Source organism: Ammospiza nelsoni, chromosome 3 (assembly GCF_027579445.1).
Source record: "Ammospiza nelsoni isolate bAmmNel1 chromosome 3, bAmmNel1.pri, whole genome shotgun sequence".
NCBI classification, from domain to species: Eukaryota; Metazoa; Chordata; class Aves; order Passeriformes; family Passerellidae; genus Ammospiza; species Ammospiza nelsoni.
In genome coordinates, this window is record NC_080635.1 from 105523440 (window position 1) to 105542489 (window position 19050).

General features: G+C 37.2%; 1 protein-coding gene across 6 annotated transcripts in view; it reads right to left on the reverse strand.

The window, feature by feature from the left end:
* Positions 1-4747: 4747 nt before the first annotated feature.
* Positions 4748-19050, reverse strand: part of USP45 (ubiquitin specific peptidase 45) — a 50159-nt gene continuing 35856 nt past the window's right edge. For 2 of the 6 annotated variants that reach the window (XM_059469270.1, XM_059469269.1), the window contains exons 10-18: positions 16681-16762; positions 15611-15702; positions 13572-13628; positions 12084-12227; positions 10143-10809; positions 8359-8456; positions 7895-7981; positions 7297-7450; positions 4748-5912 (exon numbers count right to left, since the gene is read on the reverse strand). In XM_059469270.1, the coding sequence (XP_059325253.1) occupies positions 5779-5912; positions 7297-7450; positions 7895-7981; positions 8359-8456; positions 10143-10809; positions 12084-12227; positions 13572-13628; positions 15611-15702; positions 16681-16762 (1515 nt within the window). In that variant the 3' untranslated portion in view covers positions 4748-5778. Of the gene's footprint in view, positions 5913-7296; positions 7451-7894; positions 7982-8358; positions 8457-10142; positions 13629-13673; positions 15442-15610; positions 15703-16680; positions 16763-19050 lie in introns of those variants that run through there. The other 4 variants (XM_059469271.1, XR_009418150.1, XR_009418149.1 and 1 more) reach the window with 4 other exon arrangements.

Sequence of the window (19050 nt, forward strand, 5' to 3'; positions counted from 1 at the left end):
GATTCATCTCAGGGGAGCTCTTCCACAGGCAGTGGTGATATGAGACAAGACACAAGCAAAAATACATTAACTCAGGTGTAAAACGTACAGCTTTGTTTAAATAACACAGCTTTCCAAATGGTTGGATGTTTTATTTACATATTTTTCTAACAATATATAACAGATGAAAAGACAAAATGAGTAGATGACAAATGCAGCTATTCTCTCAGAAATTGTTAAAGCACCTTGGGTAGACTGGAAAACTGATCAGACTTGTGTTTGTTTTGTAAATACAGTCTGCTTACTTAGTAATATTTGGAATTAGAAATCTACAAATGAAATGTACCATGTATCAGCACTGTAGTCAAATTCTAAAGATACTATTTGTTATTTAAATACCTGCAGAGTAGAGTCAGACTATTAGTTCAGACAGATGAAAAAAGGAAATTAATGAAAACTAGATGAAAGTTTTAACATGCTTGATTTATTGCTCACAACTATTTTGAACTTAGCAACAAGATTTTTGATTATTGGATTGCCTTTTGTGTAAGTGCAAGCACACATGAACATACCAGGAATTATCTCCATGTATAAATGTCAGTAGAATCAGAACTCAGCTTTGTGGAATGGCTAAATAGGGAATGGTGACCATTGGCAGGGTGGTTTCACTACAGAATACATTAAAACAATTCCTATGTTACACAGCTCAAAAGCAAAAAAAAACCTAAACTAGCAAAGCTAGTTAGACCTTAATTGCTAAGAGGTCACAAACTCACTCAAAATAAATGCTCTTGTTTTCTTTTAAAAGCAATTCTGCACCTTTACATTTTGTGCTAGAAAAATGCTGGAAGCTGCAATAGATGTAAGAAATATTCTTGACACTTAAAAGTTAGTATTTTCTGCTGCTATAAATGATGATGGAAGTATTTATAACTTTATATAAGTGAAATGTACACACAAAGTAGTTTTGAAGTGGCTGCAGTGCATTGCAATGGTTTTATTATAACATAAAAATTAACTTAGATTTCTTATGTAATGTTGTACATAGAAAGTATTTGACTTGCACAAACAGACATCCATCTGAAAATATATTTTATAATCCATTTACAAAAAAATAGATTATTAATCATTTTGAATAATCACTTTTCCACCATTTCTGCAATTTGTTTATACACCAACAGGAGAGGTACAACAGCTAGAACAGCTGGCAAAATAACAGCCTAAGACATGATAAAAAGACACAGAAGCAACAATAATCTGTTCTAAAATAATTAGACTGAAATGGTTCTACCAAAGAATAGTGGCATTTCTTTCCAATAGATATACAAATCTTTGTGCAAATGTATAAATGTGTACAGGGTACAGCAAAATAGAGTCCAGATATTGAAAACTAAGGAGTATGAAATCTTTGTTTAATCAGGGTTGTTGTAACAACTCCCATCTAAACATTATCTTCCTTTCTTACTTAGTGTAGACTTAGGTTATGATGTTGTTAGCTGGAATACAGATAGCTAAAGCTGAGGTGTGCTTTTTCATGAAAATTGAATTTGTTAATTATTGTTAACAGAAGAGTTGTATTTAAATGCTTTCTTTGTTCCCATCTAATTCGATTCCTTTTTAATACATCTTAGATTTTCTGCTAAAGAAATTACTCCTTTCTTAGTTTGTTACCAATATGTTCAAATAAGATTTTTATAATGGGTTGAGAATATAGAGGCATTAATTTCATGTCCCTTTATGATTCAGTTTGTGTTAGTATAAAAAAGAAGGGTCCAGAGAAGCAAATGGTGAAGTTAAGACATTTCAGCCTTTTAATGGATTTATAAACCACTCTCACCTGCTACCACTTGAAATGCACAGGCAAGAGCACTTCACTGATGCACACAGAGGGTGCAGATGGGCAAGGGAGGAAGGTTTGGCAGACTGCATGGATTTAATTTTCTAAACAAAGGCGATTACAGTGTGTACATTTTGGGCAGCAAAGTTCAGGGTTTGTTTTTCCTTCCCCTCCATTTGTAGCCATCTCTTAGGAGAACAGACTAATGCAAATATGTTGTCTGTACACATATTGTAGACAGGTTAGTATAGTAAATCTCCACATCCTTTTTTGCCATTTTTAGTGTAAATGATATATAAATCCAAAGATAACAAAGCTCTTTCTTATAATCTGTGCTAACTCCTTAGCTGATGGAGTAGTCTTTGTTGAGGCCTCTGTTCTGGGGAAACTTGTAGGGGGTTCCAGTTGTGCATATATGTAAATCAGGTACTTCCCATAGGTGAGGTTTACTTACAGATGAGTGAGGAACTATTTAATTTGAATCCTTTGTAATTGTTTTACAGGCACTGTCTTGTGACTGCTCAGCAGAGCTGCTCAGGAGTCACAGCTTTGCTCAGGGGTCAGTGCTGCAGCCTGTAGGCAGAGCCAGTGGGTGGTGGGGACAGACCAGACTGCAGCTGCAGCAGCTCTTCCTACCAGAGCCTTGCAAGCTCACAGAATAAGGGATGAGATTGGGAACCACTACATCATGCCTAAGGATCAATGAAAGCAAAGACATTGACACAGAGGCTTATGGAGACCCCAAAAACATAAAGAACAAATGAAGCTGATGAAGAAAGCCGTGGTGCCCTTGTGAGAAGGGTGGGATGAGGGGAAAGCCATTTTGAAGCTCTGCCACATGAAGACCCAGGCTACTGCACTTTCTCAGGGTGGGGGACCACAAAAGTGTGGTGAAGCTCTGTAAAGAGTACATGATGTCAGCCTGAAGAGATTTTTGGTTGGTAACATAAGACATTTTAAGGAGAGTCTTAAACTTTCAAGCCCTTCACTAAAATTCTGAAAACATACAGCTTTTCAGTAGCATTCACACATCTGGTAGTTGCAGGAAACTGCCAGTTCCTTGACTCTAGAATCATACTTAACATTCAGGATATACATATAGGATGTATATCTCTTATAGAGAGATGTATAGATATAGATCTCTTGTTTTCCCAGAATGCTCTGAGCTTCTTTTCCAATTCCTGATAAAGAATTATAAGAAGTCTTCAGTATACACATTTATGTAGTTTCTTTAGAGCCAAACTTTACACAAAATGACTTAGGCCTGTGTAAAGGATGCTGTGACTTGCATCTAAAATTGTGTGTGAAGTCTTGCACTGGTCATCAATTTGTTCATTTTGAAAGCATAACTTCACCTATTTCCTTCATTTTTAGAGAATGCTTCCTTCTATCATATTTTCATACCTGTTCCTGACTCAAGGCTTACAGAGTTCCTGCCAACATAGCTTTTTATTTCAGCTCAGAACACCTCCTCCAGGAGCAACAGTGATGGCTATCCTGAATAAAGGCACTGGCTCTTTTTCATGGCACTTTCTCTCCATGTTCTATAAAATACCTGTAAATAAAAGTAAATGTTTCCTGGCTGTTAATGAGAAAATAATCCTGCCAACATCTTTTATGACATTCTAGGCAGTTATGTCCACTTGGGAAAATTTCAGCAAACAGCTTGTAAACTCCAGTTAAAAAGGAGTTTAAAGATTGAACTAGTTAAACAGTTAAAAAGATCACTCAGGAATTTCCTGAAAATAGCATTAAAAGTAGGAAGTAACAGGTAAAGAACCTCGTTCTGTTTCTCTCCTAGCTGTGCAGTCTAGGCTAAAAAGTAGAGTCATGCAGGCACCTAAATTCAGTAGTTTTCCAAAGTCAGCAAGGAGAGCAAGGTCAGGTGCCAGCCACTCACTGTGAGCTTCAGGGTGAGGATTCACTCCCTGTGCCCTCCTAGCAAGGTTGTGTCACACAAGTGATACTTAGTTGCCATTCGCTACCACTGTTGCCTGGAACTAATTCTGGGTTTTGATCAGTTACATACAAAGAAGATAAAGTGTGTGTAGGTGGATGAATGGTATGGGAAGATAAGGAGCTGGAAGAGAATTATGGTATTTTAACCAACTCTCATCTAAACATTATCTTGCTTTCTTACTTAGTGTAGACTTGGGTTAAGATGTTGTTAGCTGGAATACAGATAGCTAAAGCTGGCTGCTTGGTTTCTGATTTTTACTACTTTTGGATAGACTGAGACAATTTTAATTTGTACAAGGAAAAAACATGGTTTTGCCCAAAACACATAGCCTAATTTTTATCTAAATAGAGGAGTTTTCCTTTTGAAAATAAAATGCTGTGCAACCAGAGGTTCTCTCCATTATGCCTATCAGTTTTATGGCCTAACAATCCCTAGTGCCTGCACAAGAATGTGCAAGTCATGTGGCTGTAAGATACACCTCAGCAGTTTGAGCAAATGCAATTCTAGCAGCTTGTGCCGTTTTCCTATGCAAAAGAGGGAATGCAAGTGGATGAAGCTCTGAAACAGAAGTAGAGAACAGGGGAGTCAGGCAGGTAGGTGTGACAACATGTGGTACAGACAGTAATAGGGACAGCATGTCTTTTCATTTAAAAAACATTACCATAAATGACAACAGTAAGCATATATTAACATTTTTTCTCTACCAAAGAGCAAGTCATACAGGATGGAACTGTTACAGAAGTAATTTGTATTTAAGTAACTGCTTATTAAATAATTTAATTACCACATAACTTCAAGCAGTCATCAGGTCTTGACCTTAGAATGTATCTGTTACTCTCTGGGATGGAAATGAGAAATTACCAAAGGAAGTAACACCTCAAAACAAGGCAGTCACCCAGTCTACAGAAACCAGTTCTGCCACTAGCACTCCTGCTGTCCCCCACTGCTGACAAAAGAAGTCCAGACATGTATCAGTGGGTAAAAGTCATCATTTACTGTCCAACTCACACACACAGTGCAAAAATAATTTATAGTTTATTACTCCTGTGAGAAAAGTATTCAGGAACAGATAAACAAGTTCATGTTTGGAACCAAAAGTAACAGAATTTACTGAATTACGCTTTAAACTCTGTACATACACAAGCTTATATGCTGTACATTGTCATAATTGTGAAGTTGAAAAATTACTAAATACAGAAATTATTTGCAATTCTCTTCCCTAGAAGGTAAAATGACAATGTCTATTGATGGATTTATGGTGTGTGCATATATCTCAGAGGATACAGTTATGCACACCAAGTACATATTTCTATTGAAACAGGAGTACATTGCTATACCAGTGCCAGCTGGAGACAACTGGAAGGGTACTGGGTATCTGAGGATCACTGCCACTATCCAGAAGCCATGTTCTCCCAATCTATTCCCAGCTCTTATCAGAAAGTGCACTGCAGCACTGCCCAGAGACAGCTGCTGTCACTCCCTTCTGGAGGACTCTGCCTTCCAATTACTACACATGGAAGTGACACAATTTGACAGGCTCTTGTTTGCAGAAATCTTAACAGCTGACACCCAGCCCAGTGATGGAAGGGTCTGGACTGGATCAAGAAAATTTGAACACTTTGTATTGTTACTGTACACCAGCAAATCCAGGCACTTAGCTCTATCAGTATTTCTATTCTCAACTGTTCTAGAACTATGGGCGAAAGCTTATCTTTATTATAATCAAAAACAAACTCTCCCTAGACCTCAGTAGGATAGGACATCATCTTACATTCTAATGGTACAGCATTTTAATGAACCCAGGAATTTTACATGTTTGGCAAAGTGCATACTTTAAGAGAATCATTCAGATATTTATAATAGTTTAACTGAACTTCAGAGTCAAAATATGATAAATTCTCTACAAGATAAAGGCACAATATTTACAGGTACTCTTACCACTGCAGCTTTAAATAAGATAAACTAAATAACACTATCTTCTTTGAAATTAAACTGTTAAGAATTATAGTAATAATCTTTCATAAAAAAGTAGATATGCTTGTGCATTTAGTACTCTTGATTCTGGAACCATCTGAACATGGGCATCACTAACATACACCCACTGTCCTCCTGAGGCTCCCATGGCTTCTTTCAAACCTGAAATGCAGAAGCAAAAGAAATGTTTTTATTGTCTTTCACAACATCATCAAGCAAATACAGTGGCTATTTCAAAAAGCAAGAGAAGCTTGTCATGTACCAGAGTAATTAATTACTTAGATACAGTCTGCTACTCAGTTTGAAACTTACATATCAAAGACCACTGTAAGAGTAATTGGTGGAAGACAATGCCTAGGAATGAATGCTGCCATGGTTTCATATTTTTTTAGAAAGCCTAAGATATTTCCAGTACAGTTTGCTGAGTTCCAACAGAAGTTATACTAGAGCACAACCAGTTCTGACATAGAGAAAAGGTCTTACTTTAAAAGCTGACCGGTGTGAAATTAAGAACATGAAAAGATCTAATCTGTTCTAATAATCATTGCAAGATAAACATAAGACTGAAGGAAACTTTGATTTCATGAATAATGTAAAAGATTGTCATTCTGAGAAATAAGCTTCAAATGCAAAGTGATACTACACAGCATAGAAAGGATAATGCTTGGTTCTCACCTTCCCCCAAGAAGGGAAACAGTAAATATATTTACCTAACTTTGACAGCCTAACATATTACTGCCGCTGCAAATATTTCACTAACAGATTCTGTCCTGGAAACTTATTTCACTCTTGTCCTAGGGTGACTTTATGATGCTTGTATCCGCAATCATCTGTTCTGCATATCCATCAAGTATTAATAAAAAAGAACTAGTGTGCTGTTCTCAAAACGCCAACAGAAACCCTACACCAAATCTTGTATCTTCCATGAAAAAGATTATTGCTGTTCACATTAAACCAGAGTATTCCAGATTTTTAAGTATTAAAAAATTCCCATCCTAAAATATCTAAGATACACAAAATGCTCAAATATTCAGAAAATGTAATTTAATTTAATGTAATGGATTTGATTGGTGTACTAAAGCATTTTCAGATACCAAATATGCCAAATAATTAAATTTTACCAGGCACAACTATTCATCAGGGTGTATTATTTTGAGTAGGAAAGAGAGGAAAATTTTCCCTCAATTATCTGTTTAATAGCTGAATCAAAATTCCATTATTCACTCAGTTCTATATAGCACTAATAGCAGAAGTAGGATATGCAACAACAAAAAAGAATAATTAATAGAATCATAGGTTGGTTTGGGTTGAAAGAAACTTCAAAGACCATCTAGTTCTAACAGCTGTGCCATGGGCAGGGACACCTCCCTTAGCCCAGGCTGCTCAGAGCTCCATTCAGCCTGGCCTGGAGCACATCCTGGGATGGGCTTCTACAACTTATCTAAAAACCACAATTATTCTCAGCTAAAAAATTATTTGCTACAAATCCCTGCAGACAGTTACTTTTGGTTTACAGTAAAGGAAAGGAAGCTCTGTTTGTACGTACCCAGAACAGATTTAGTGGCAGAAATGTGCTCCAGCAGTTTCTTGGAGGATGTCCTGACTTTCACATATGCAGCATAATGACCCCCTCTCATTGAGCCACTGTGCTCCACTATTCCATACAGACTGTACAGCACTCTTGCACCATCCATAACGTTCTGCATTCCCAGAAAAACAAAACAAAGGTGAATTATTTCACAGTAAATTTTACAGGCATGTTAAGTAGCTAGCAGCAGTATGATTCCAAAAGAGGCAAACAGCCAGCCACAGCATTTCCAACAGCAAAATACCTCTATTACAAGTACTCAGTAGTCTTACTAATTTAGTTACCATAGAGACAGTAATACTTGTCCTTAATGCTGTTATATACACCAACACCACCAGGGCACCACAGCTTAACTAACATCAGCTAACATCTATGATATTCTTGATATGAATGGGATTGTACACAGTTACAGTTCTGATATCAAGACACTATCTGAAAAATTCACTCTACAATTTAATTAAAAATCATCATTATCATCATCACCATCAATCCAATTTAACTTTGGTCAGGACACCAACTGCTGAAGTACAACAAAAATAAAGACTTGAAATTGTACCTTGCAAGATGCAGCACAAAATGGTGCTAAGTCTAAAATCAATGGGAAATCCACGTGCCTGTTTACTTTCCGTAGACTCAAACCAGCCTTCAAAACAAAAAAAAACTGTAAAATGAATATTTTTACGAGGTAGCTTTTTTAAGCTAAGGTGTATCATTATACTGTTAAAATTAACCAAATCCAAGAGTAAGATTTTAACTGATTTAAACCTTCTTTGTTATGTTTCCAATGCAGTGCTACAGTAACATGATGGACACGCAAGGGGTTTCCCTGGATACATCAGGATGGCTAAATGTAGTCTGAAGGTGTTAGAATAACCACAACAAACACAGCATGTTTCAAACAGTGCTTCTACCAGGTCTCCATCTAAAAAGGCAGTATTGGGACCTACAATGACACTTGAAGAACCACCAGTTATTCACCAGTGAGGCAGAGGAATATACAAGAGGGATTTGGCCTCTTACCTGGTGGAATCTTTTCAGGTGGAGAATAAGAATAGCAGGAACTGAAGAAATCAGCAGCTGTTTCCGAGCATTTGTGTAGACACCTTCCATCTTCTTTTCTGTATTTATGAATATCAAAATAATATGTAAAGTGAAGGCAGTCATATGGAATTTTTTAAGTACTTTCTAAACATCTGACAGAACAGATCTATGCTGTGATGGTTTTGTACTTGTTAAATAAAACACAAGGGAAATTTTGTGGAGTAACAAAAATATTTTCTCATTTTTCTAGTTATTAATAAACATAATCTGCGAAATCTGAGCATTATTTTAGCCATTCTTGTGCAAATCAGATCAGAAGCTGGAAGCCTGTCCACTATCTAGGTCAGCTTGCACACTGAGATAACTACATCTTCTGTTACTATAGCAGCCAACTTTCCTATTAAAACCTAAAATAAATGGATGATCCCTGCATAAAAACTGGAAGGCACAAGTCTCTTTATCTGTTTTAATGTCCTAATCACTAAGAATTGAGTTTTCCTTTCTTCAGTTCTTTCTGCATGACTACATACTTTACACTTATTTAAGAGAAAGGTCTGAGGAGAGCTGTCTATTTCAGGAAGCTTCAGAACCTGCTGGCTTCAGCACTCAGGACTGGGATATGTGGCCTCCAAACCCCCTGTGGTGCAGAAGGCACAGAACACAGGGTGCTTACCAAAAGTAGCACAGTGAAAACTCCACAGAAAAGCTCCACAGTAAAAGAGAACATGCCACTAGAATCTGGTTTTGCTGAAAAAATTAATATACTGCTTTTATATATGTTCAAAAGAAAATAGTTCATTTGAGGTATAATGGAGCACTTAATGGTTGATTGGGTGACCTTTTATGTCTTTCGTTTTAGAAGGAAAAAATAAATAATGAGTAGTTGTGAATTGATTTTGCTTTTCTATGGTGCCCATGGAACCAAAGTGTTATTTATATGGCATTTATAGTCCAATGATGATTAAAGGTATGACTATAAAATACAAATAATTTTTCTGAATTTACTCATGCTTAAATTTTATCTCCCCAGGTATCTATAAGTGCACAGCAAACAGGCAATTTTTTGTTATTATATGAACTCCCTTTATTGTATTGACAAATTATCAGAAGAGCTTAATTTTTTTATTCTTCTGAAATTCTCTATATAAAGAAAGCCCCAATCCTTCAGTCCTTCTAAAGTGTTAAGTTTTCATTAAATTTGTTTTCTTATTCAGTGAACTCTAATAGTCTGCTTGGGCTTTACAAGCATTGAGGAAAACACTGTCATAAGAAGGTGCTTCTGTCTCATCTCCATTCTTACAAATTTTTGGTATTTCTCTCTTCATTGCAACTCTCTTTTTTTGCCTCTTTTTCAAACATAATTACATTACTTTCCTGAGTATGTAAGCTACAGGAGCGGAATCTTGCAGCATATATGTCAAAGCTTTGAGGATTGTAAGGAACAGAAACAGCAGCAAACATTAGTATTGAGCAATGCACATACTTGGTTTACAGTCATCTTTAAATTCTTTATCTTGGACAGAATAAAGATGCAAAATGAATTCGATGTTATATCTACCATTATGTTCTAATATAAAAATTAGTCCTGTTGCCATTGCCTGGTGAAGTTTTAAATTGTTACAATTTTTGTTTGGAGAGACATTTTCTATTTTCTATTTTCTATTTAACGGCAGGGAGGCCCATGCTGGAGCAATGGAAGAGCAGCCAGCACACAGGCTTTGGGAGGCAATGCTGGAAATTGTCCAGAGGTACAAGCACTTTACCTGTGGAGTTGGTTTTCTTCTGATACTTCTGTTTCCTTTCTGTGCAGCTCTCACATAAAAGCTTGTTGTTCCCCATCAAGAGCTCTACAGAGGTGAACTGGTAAAGGCAGGACTGAACAGAACATTCCTTTGAGCTGGTTATGTAGCTTTGGGAAAGTGTCTGGAAAGCATTTTGAGGGTTTTGGGAAAGTGAGGATTTGCCTACTGAGAACATGGAATTATTTGATAAACCCAATGCTGGATCTCCACAACTTGATTTTTTGTCTTCATTTACAGGCTCACAGAAGCTAAGCTTGGATATGGAACTGGAAATCATCTCTTCGGTGCTGTCGCTCGGCTTGTGCGGCGTTTTAGGGTTCAAGGGGTTCCCATGCCCACCAGGCACGCTGCTGGGGGGGCTCAGAGCTGTTTGCTTGGAAGCACTTTCACTTTCTGAGGCCTCACTGTCGGCATCAAAGCTGCTCTCGGAGCGGCTGGCTTCCTTCTCACTGCCCTCCGTCTGACTCCCATTGACAGCCGCCTCTGCACAGGGCTCCTTGGAGAACAGGACACCAGAGCCACCCTCCAGCTCCAGCTTTTTGGCTTTTTCCTGCAGGATAACAGGGCTTCTTTCTTCTTCCTTTGAGGAAGCTTTTCTGGCAAGCCGTCTCTCATGGTTCAATTGATTCTGTAAATGATGGCATTATTATTTCAGTAACAGAGGGGAGAAACAGGAAGCAGATTTGTAAGCGAACCAATCTTTCACAACATGACAAATGCAAAGCAAATTATTGGGGGTTTATATTGTTCTATATTCTCCATCTCTCATGTTTAAGATAGCTGATTTCCTTAAGAAGTTTTTAAACTAACTTAGGATTAGAAACCTACATCCCAGTCAGCTAAGTCAGCTTATACTTACTGTGAGATCAATACTTCTCACAACGAATTAATTTCACTTTGTGACAGCTGTACACGGCACATTTGAAGTGGTATTCACTTAATCCAATTTAAGCTTCTAAAAGGTCCTCAAGTTTAAGTTACTTCCCTGACCTCCCATGAGAGGCCTTAGTTGATGAGCAGCTCCAGAAAAAACTCAACCTGCCTTATGGGCATTTGTCATAGAATTAACTAAGGCATCCCTAGGAGGATGTTTGCTGATTTCAATATCATCTGAAGCTGACTTTGTTTTCAATCAAGATTGCAAGAAGAAGTAAAAGATTGCTTCCACAGAAAACTACTCCTATAGATTTAGAAAACTGAACCCACAAAGCTGCTATAATTTTAGGTGATTTGCAAATGTTCACAACTCTTTTCTTGCCTTCTTTTGTTTGGCTACTTCCCAAAGGAAACTAACAACTTTCCTTCCCCTTTTTTTTTTCCCTTTATTTGAATTGGATCAAAATTCCAGTGGTACCAATGGAAATCCTTCCATTAATCTCAATGGTTTGAGTTTGAGGCCTTTTCTTCTAGAACAATCAGTCTCTGCACTACTACTTTCCATCCTTTCTTTTGTTTCTACCTCATGGCTATTTTCTACTTCTGTCTCATTCTCTTCTCCTATCATTCTTTTATATTTTGTGTTTTATATGTTGTATTTTATACATTGTATTTTTTCCTCACATGTGTTTAATGTGTTAGGACTTGATGAAGGAGGGTTTTTATGGTACTCAACAGAGCACAGATCCTTGCAACAGTCCCAAAAGCAACATGAACTGAAACTAGCCTGCAGATTCTTTTTCCTTATAAATGAAACCCTGTAACTGAAAGCTAAATGGTTACCAATGACTGTCATTTCTCATGCTTCTAATGATGACCTAAATATTTTAAAACAAGTCCATGTCAGCTATATGTATACTAGAAAATCCAACTGACATGTATGAAAATTCCTTAGAAGTTCTCAGTCACCCTAGAAACCTGAGTTAACTCAGGATGACTGGTAAGTGTGAGTAGTTAAGTTCTTACCTTATCTTTTGTTAAAGTGTGTTTCTTGACAATTTTGGGTTGATTATTCAGAGAACTGATAGAAGAACAATTATACTGACCAAGATCTGTCTCCTGTACACTTTTACTTTTACCTGTTCTTCCCAAGGGCACAGGTTTTGCAACCTAAGAAATTAGACAGGAAATTAGGAAAGGCAACATGTCCATTTTGTATTCCTTTGCAACCTACAGAAAAAATGAATGCACGTGGATTTTTTCCTTTATTTTGGAAAACAGTGACCTACATAAAACCAATTAAATGGCCCCCTGAATTGTGATATAAGGCTACTTTCTAATTTTTTTTTAATCATGAACTCACTGTCAGTGTCTCTGAAGGTTCAACTGAAAGCCACAAGAAATAGGAATGATACAGAATTTCTGTATGTAATACAACACAAAATAATCTATTCTACTATTGTGTAAGCACATCCATAGCTGTACAAGATGTGACTTTATCAAAAGGGACACAGGTCCCCCTCAGTCAGTCCCTGGCGCAGCCTGTGACAACAGAGCTGCCACACCCCCCCATCACATTACTGGCAGCAGCACAGTCACCTGTGAAGCAAAGTGCTGGCTGCAAAGTAATGCCCATCCTCAAACAAGTGCAGCCACTGCAGAACAGCCACAGAAATCACCCTCAACCAGAACCCACAAACCTCCCTTGCTACACACAGGAGCCAGGAAGCACAAGGGCCCAGATACCCAAAATGCTCTTAAAGCCTAAAGTCCCACAGGCATCTGTGCTCAGTGCACCAACAAAGATGAAGAACTGGTTATGAAAGAAACTGGAGTTTGGAGAAAAATACATTTTGTACAGAAATAAATATTACATTAATTACTCTCCCTTAAATGTAGATGAATATACGCAGGATGGAGGAAGAACCATTCCCAACCCACACCCACTACTCTCAAATGAAAAGCCCAAATCCTGAAAAAATAGCTTATGCCTTCAAAGGAACACAGTTCCTCTGCAGCTAATGGAGGTGATCCATAAAATGCTGAGAACTCCAGAATAAATAAACTCGAATATCCATTTTTAAAGTGTCTCATCCTGTAGGTAAACATCAGCCCAAGGGACTCAGGTTCTCTAGATACAAACCAATAGGTTAGAATCTGACTCTCTGGACCTCCAAAAAGAAAAAAAAAAAAGGCTTATAATCATTGTAGTTATATAAGTACATACTATTAAATTAAACTAATCTTAGATCTATATATTCTGTGGGTTACTATAGGCATTTGATGCAAGTTTGGACTGATTTAAAGATACATGAACTTATGACATTATATGCATATATATATAAAAAGAAAATCATATAATGAATAGATGGATAACAGTACATGTCTTTATGGACAAGGTTACATTTTTAGGCTTAAATCAAAACTATGCATATATGGATAAGTATCTTCATAAGGTTATCAAAAACAATCCACTGGAAGCAATAGGTACTTATTACATATTCTGTTTCTTACCCTCTCCTCTATTATAGGAAGTGAAAGATCAATGAAAGGTTCTTTTACTGTTGAAATCTTGAAGAAAAAGAGAAAATGCACTTCAACACAAAGAAGAGTATATGGGTTTAGTACATAGCTCCCTTTATTTAATCAATTTGTTATCAAAAACTATACAACAAGCTAATTACTTACAAGATGTATGAAACTACAATGAAGAACTTTCCACTAACTTTAAAAAAAATTATTAAGTTAAGTCTAATTTTCTTTCTAACACCACACAAAACATCAGCATGTAAGGTAAAGGGCAAGGCCATCAGTCTGGGCATGAACTGACTTGAAGCAGTGTGGTGCTCACTTTCTCTGAGCTCCAGATGGAGTTTCAAGTGGGGCCCTGTGGTACCCTTTTGCAGAAAGCTACCTTTTAGTGTCTCCTGATTCTGGACACTTCTGCACAGGTGTTTGAGCTGTTATGCAGCAAGGACTGGTTAATGACAGTTAAGTGACAGGTTCTAACCTCATGCTCTCAGTTAAGATTAAGTCAGCCTTATTGGTTACAGTCAAAAGCTTTGTTAGATTTTTTGACACCATGTACTAATTGGTAAAATAAATCCAATTACAGAGGAAAAGGGCCTTGAAAAAAAACCAACCTCTTTTTTTGTGCTGAGGTTTCATTTTGCCATATATGAGCTGGAAACATCTTACAAAGCATACCTAAAGACAATCTCTTCCAGCACTTTCCATCTGCCTTTATCACTAAGTTCCTCAGGCTCTCTCCCTTGCTGTTCTCGAATGCCTTCCAAAACTGACTTATCTTACCTCTGAAAAGACTGTGAAAAACAAAACCTTAAAAAAGGAAGTAAAAATCATGTTTTACATTTAAGTCACAGCCATGCCATCAATTACTGTCACCATGTCCCTTCTCTTGTATTTGTGACCCCATCTTCCACCTGTGACACTTGGTATGGACTGCAAGCTTAATTTACCTGTTGTGCCAGGGACTGAGGAATGTTTAGGTTCCAGTAAAGCAATAAATGGGATCAAAAGCAGGCAGCTCTGGTGACTGCCTGCCTGCCTGGTGAGCAAGGTCCAAACAGGGGCTCCTCTAAAGTGTCGCTTTGCATGAACAAACACGTATCAAAAATACCTTGCCAGTGCAGGCAAAGGAAAATGAATGCTAAACTCTTCCTCAAAGGGCTACAGCTAGCATATTCTCAAGTCCTGTGCAGGCAGAATATAAGAAGCCAGCAAAAATAGATGAGACATGCAAAATACATACAACCTCTATTTTTTATATGGTCAAAGTTCTTCATTGGTACTAGCAGCACATTGAAGAGTAATCTGCACATCACACACAGGGAAGTTTACCTGGCACTGCAGGACTGTGCTTAATTTTTCAGATTGATTAATTTACTTAATCTCTATAATATGAAATAGAATGTTTTAAACCAAACACAAATGTAACATCCAATTTAAAAAGTCATGCAATTAAGATTTTTCTCTGTCAAACTTAAAAGAAAATTATAAAGATCATGGAAAGCATTTATGATGGAATGTCAGTAATATTAATTATGAAAGGAATATACTGTTCATTAGGGTTATTATGTTAATTATAAAAAATATTTCAAAGAAAAAGAAGTCATTTTAGCATTTTCCCACTCATTCTAATTCAAAGTAAGTAATTTCCAATTTTCAGGTGTATCCCAGCAGAGCAGGCGGGAGGATTTATGTTAAAATAGGTGTTTCAAAAATATCAAATAACACTGGCATGTAACACATATGATTATAGAATTTGGAACCCCCAGCCTTAAGTCAGATGTAAAATCAAGCTCAGTACTTGAATCCTTTTTGAATTCAAAGGATCCCTCTTCTTAGGTCAGGGAGGATAATGCTTTAAAGAAGGAATAAATAATTTCAAATGAGAAACTTTCAATAAAATCTTGTTTTTACAAACAAACAAACAAGTATAAAATTGGCAGCACAATTTTATACTTTCAAGACAATGTAATCAAACCAGTATGTGATCTATTCCACATCAAACCAAATTCCAGAATACCTACATTTTCACATTCCTCACACATGACAGTGCTAGTCAATTCACCAACAAAGATCCTATCTATGAAGTTCATCTTCACACCCTCTCTTCCATATGCTGAAAAAACATTGCTTTTTTTAAATGTGAAAAATAACACATCCAATGCCACACTATAAGTACAACAAAATTCTTCCCAAGATATATTATGAAAGCACAATTTTAAACATATTCAAAATGTTTTGAACACAATACAGTAACCAATACATCATATACTGTGTTATCTCAACATTTAAAAATATTTTAGTGAGAAGGTTCCCTTTTATCCTTCCCTTCCCCACCTTCTGTAACAGAGTAATAATATTGCATCTCTTAAGAAAAAGCTTTTTATATCTCAGTTTTCTTTTGAGTAAATAATATTGCATTGCTTTGATATAGACACTGGGATAAGCAGAGAGATTCTCACCCTTTCAAAATGGTTTTTGCAACTATAATTCTCTAAAACATAACAAAATCCTTTTCTAATACATCTTTATGCCTTAACTTTTGCAGATTTGAAAGGGATAACTTACAAAAGATCTTAATCATTAGGACTTTAATTAAAACAAAATCCCCCAAATTAGAACTACTGAATAAACAAACATGAAAAAAAAACACAAAAACCTCTTCTTTTGAAAAAAAAACCTTCTTTAGAAACAGCTGCCTATCTTGACTTTGTAATTGTATTTAGAGTGCTCACAGTACCAGTCAACTGAGAGGAATTAGTTTAATTTATGGAAAGTGGCCTCTCTGAGTATAAAGTAATTATGACTATGTAACAAATATAGAACAGGCTATTTTAGAAAACAAAATTAAATTCTACTTATTATTAAGAGTTGGATTAACTCTGGGGAGCCTTTCTCCTGGATAAATAGATGCAAGCCAGCACACACTAAGCTCTCTGCACTTTAGGTACGCACTAGGCGGCACTAGAGTAACACAGAATAAAGCCTGGCCATTACGGCACTGCAGATCTCCTGCTCCCAACAGGCAGCTCAGAAAACAATGGTATTTAAAGACTAGTGCAGTTTTAGAAGTTTTCAATAAAGAGTTGCATACCTTTGACTTTTCTTCTAGTTTCTTCATCTGCTGTCTTAGTAGTTGGGTTATTGAATGCCTTTAAGATACCAGTTTGTATACGCTAGAAGTAAAAATAAAACAAGGTATTTTAAGTGTAAACATTCTAAAACCTAGTCATATTTTATTAGACTATATCTTGTCTTATTTCCATAAAATAAATGTAATTTAATATTGTAAAACTATTGTTGTTATTCACTAACAATGTCAAAACTCCATGAGCTTAACTTTTGTAGATAATCACCCAAAAATTTCCTTCCCTTAAAAGGGAACCATCATAGGGCACTTCACAGGTTACCAAGAAACTATGAGATTTTCAGATTTTCAGAGAGATATCAATCTCTCCCACTGCAAATGGACTTACATTGATTGACTAGGATACAAAATACTTGGAAGGCAGCTAAGAGCCTTTCATTAGCCAAACTTCAGTGACTGTGTTTGGGCAGTATTTTTATCACTTCTGTTTATTTTCTAACACTGCCAATTCCAGAGGTATGTAAGAAAACCTTAGAAGAGAAAGAAAACTTCTTATGAATTCATGTAAATGTTACCAACTTTTGTTTAAAAAAAAAACTCCTAAAAACTACAGTTTTGAAAGAAGGATGAGAAAGAAGCAAATTCATTAATGAGTTGTAGCTGTCCCTCCAGACAGGGGGTGCTTCTCCCTGTTATTTCTCAACTGCCTGGAAGTGAAGAGCCATTGTATTCCTGGCAGCAGAACTGCATGGGCGGGTAGAAAAGCCCAACCTCTGACATGCTGCAGAGAGGGAAGCAGGAGGATGAATCAGGTCCCCTAACTCTAGCTACTATGCTTTCCCTTTTCCTGGTACATGTCCTGTCTCTCTGATCCACAGACTCTAGCAACATGTATGAGTCTCCCTTGTTGGTGTGCAAATGACATTTATAATTAAATACTGAAGTCACACTTGGAGCAAAGTACCATTCTAAGAGACAAACACCAAACCATCTGCAAGCAACTCAAACCCTCTCTCCTAACAGGAAAAGATTAATAGATGGCTCTAGTTTCCAGGCAGCAAAGCACACTTCCAAGCCACATATCACTGCAGTGTGAGGATGACAGACAGTATCAGAGGTTTGGTTTCCAGTTCAGGCACCCATCAGACCAAGTCATACTCCGACCTTATGAGTATGTGACCTGGCTTGTGAATTAACTCCCGCTGCCCCGAGCTCAGCTTTGTTCATCTTAAAGCCAACAATATACTAAAAGGATTAATCAATAGGTAATTCATGAAGTTGAGCACCATAAATGGGTTTAGGGCCATAAGCAACCCTTTTGTTGGGATTAGCGCGTTGAACCATTTATTTAGGTCAAAGAAAGACATAGTCTTTGAATGGGCAGGGTGCTGTGGACAATGGCAGCAGACATTAATCAATTAGCAGCAGGGTTCAGCCACTTCAGGCCCCGGTGTGAAACCATCTCCAGCCCACATTGCTGGGGATACAGACACTATGTCATCTTTATTGTTATATGGCCAAGCTTTTAGCTGAAAATCCACTTGTGTACACTTCCAAACTTTTTCCCTTAGGAATACGAAAAAGTTCAGCACTGGTGTCAGACACAAACACAAAACCACACACAAGAGGCAAAAGTATAACAGGATTTGTGGTTAGCTCCTATAACTAGTGTTATGTTATGTATTGTGTGTATTTCTCATCAAAGCTAAAGGTTTAAAAACAACTAATCCTGGCAGGGATAGGGGAGCAGGGATGGCCAGGCTGCTGCCTGTGCCCAGCTGGTTGTCTGCCATCTACAGACCTGAAACATGGGATAATTAAAAAAAAAAACAGAGAGAGGGAGGGGAGAAAGCTTTTCCCAGTACTGTCGGTGGCAGAGCACCCTGAGGTGATAAAGATGTGTTTGCAGTCATGCACCATTAGGGCAGCAGTGGGATGTAATTGCAGGGCAGGGTGGCACCCATGGCTCTCTGCCTGTTGATGGAGTGGCAGAAATACTACCCAAAAATCAGTATAAACTCTTACCATCTTCCATCACTCTTTTGAGGTAGGTACTGTAGCTGTCACTGCTCTCTAATAGTAAATGACTCAAAAGGCAAATGCTAATGCAGGTTATTGCAATGATGCACATCCACTGGTGAAGCTGACAGGGGACTGACTTGAGGGGAAAGCACAAGCACCTCCTGGAGAAGCAGCTTAGTTGTTGCAATAATCCTGCTTTCTGCGATTCCTCCTTTGTCAAGAAAACATAGTTTTCACCTTTTATTACATGAAATAAAAAAATAAAATAATAAAGTTTCTCTCTGCTGCAAAAATGTAACAACTGTTTTCCAACTGAAGTCAGCTGCTTCTGCTGTGTGCCGTGTTCAAGACATG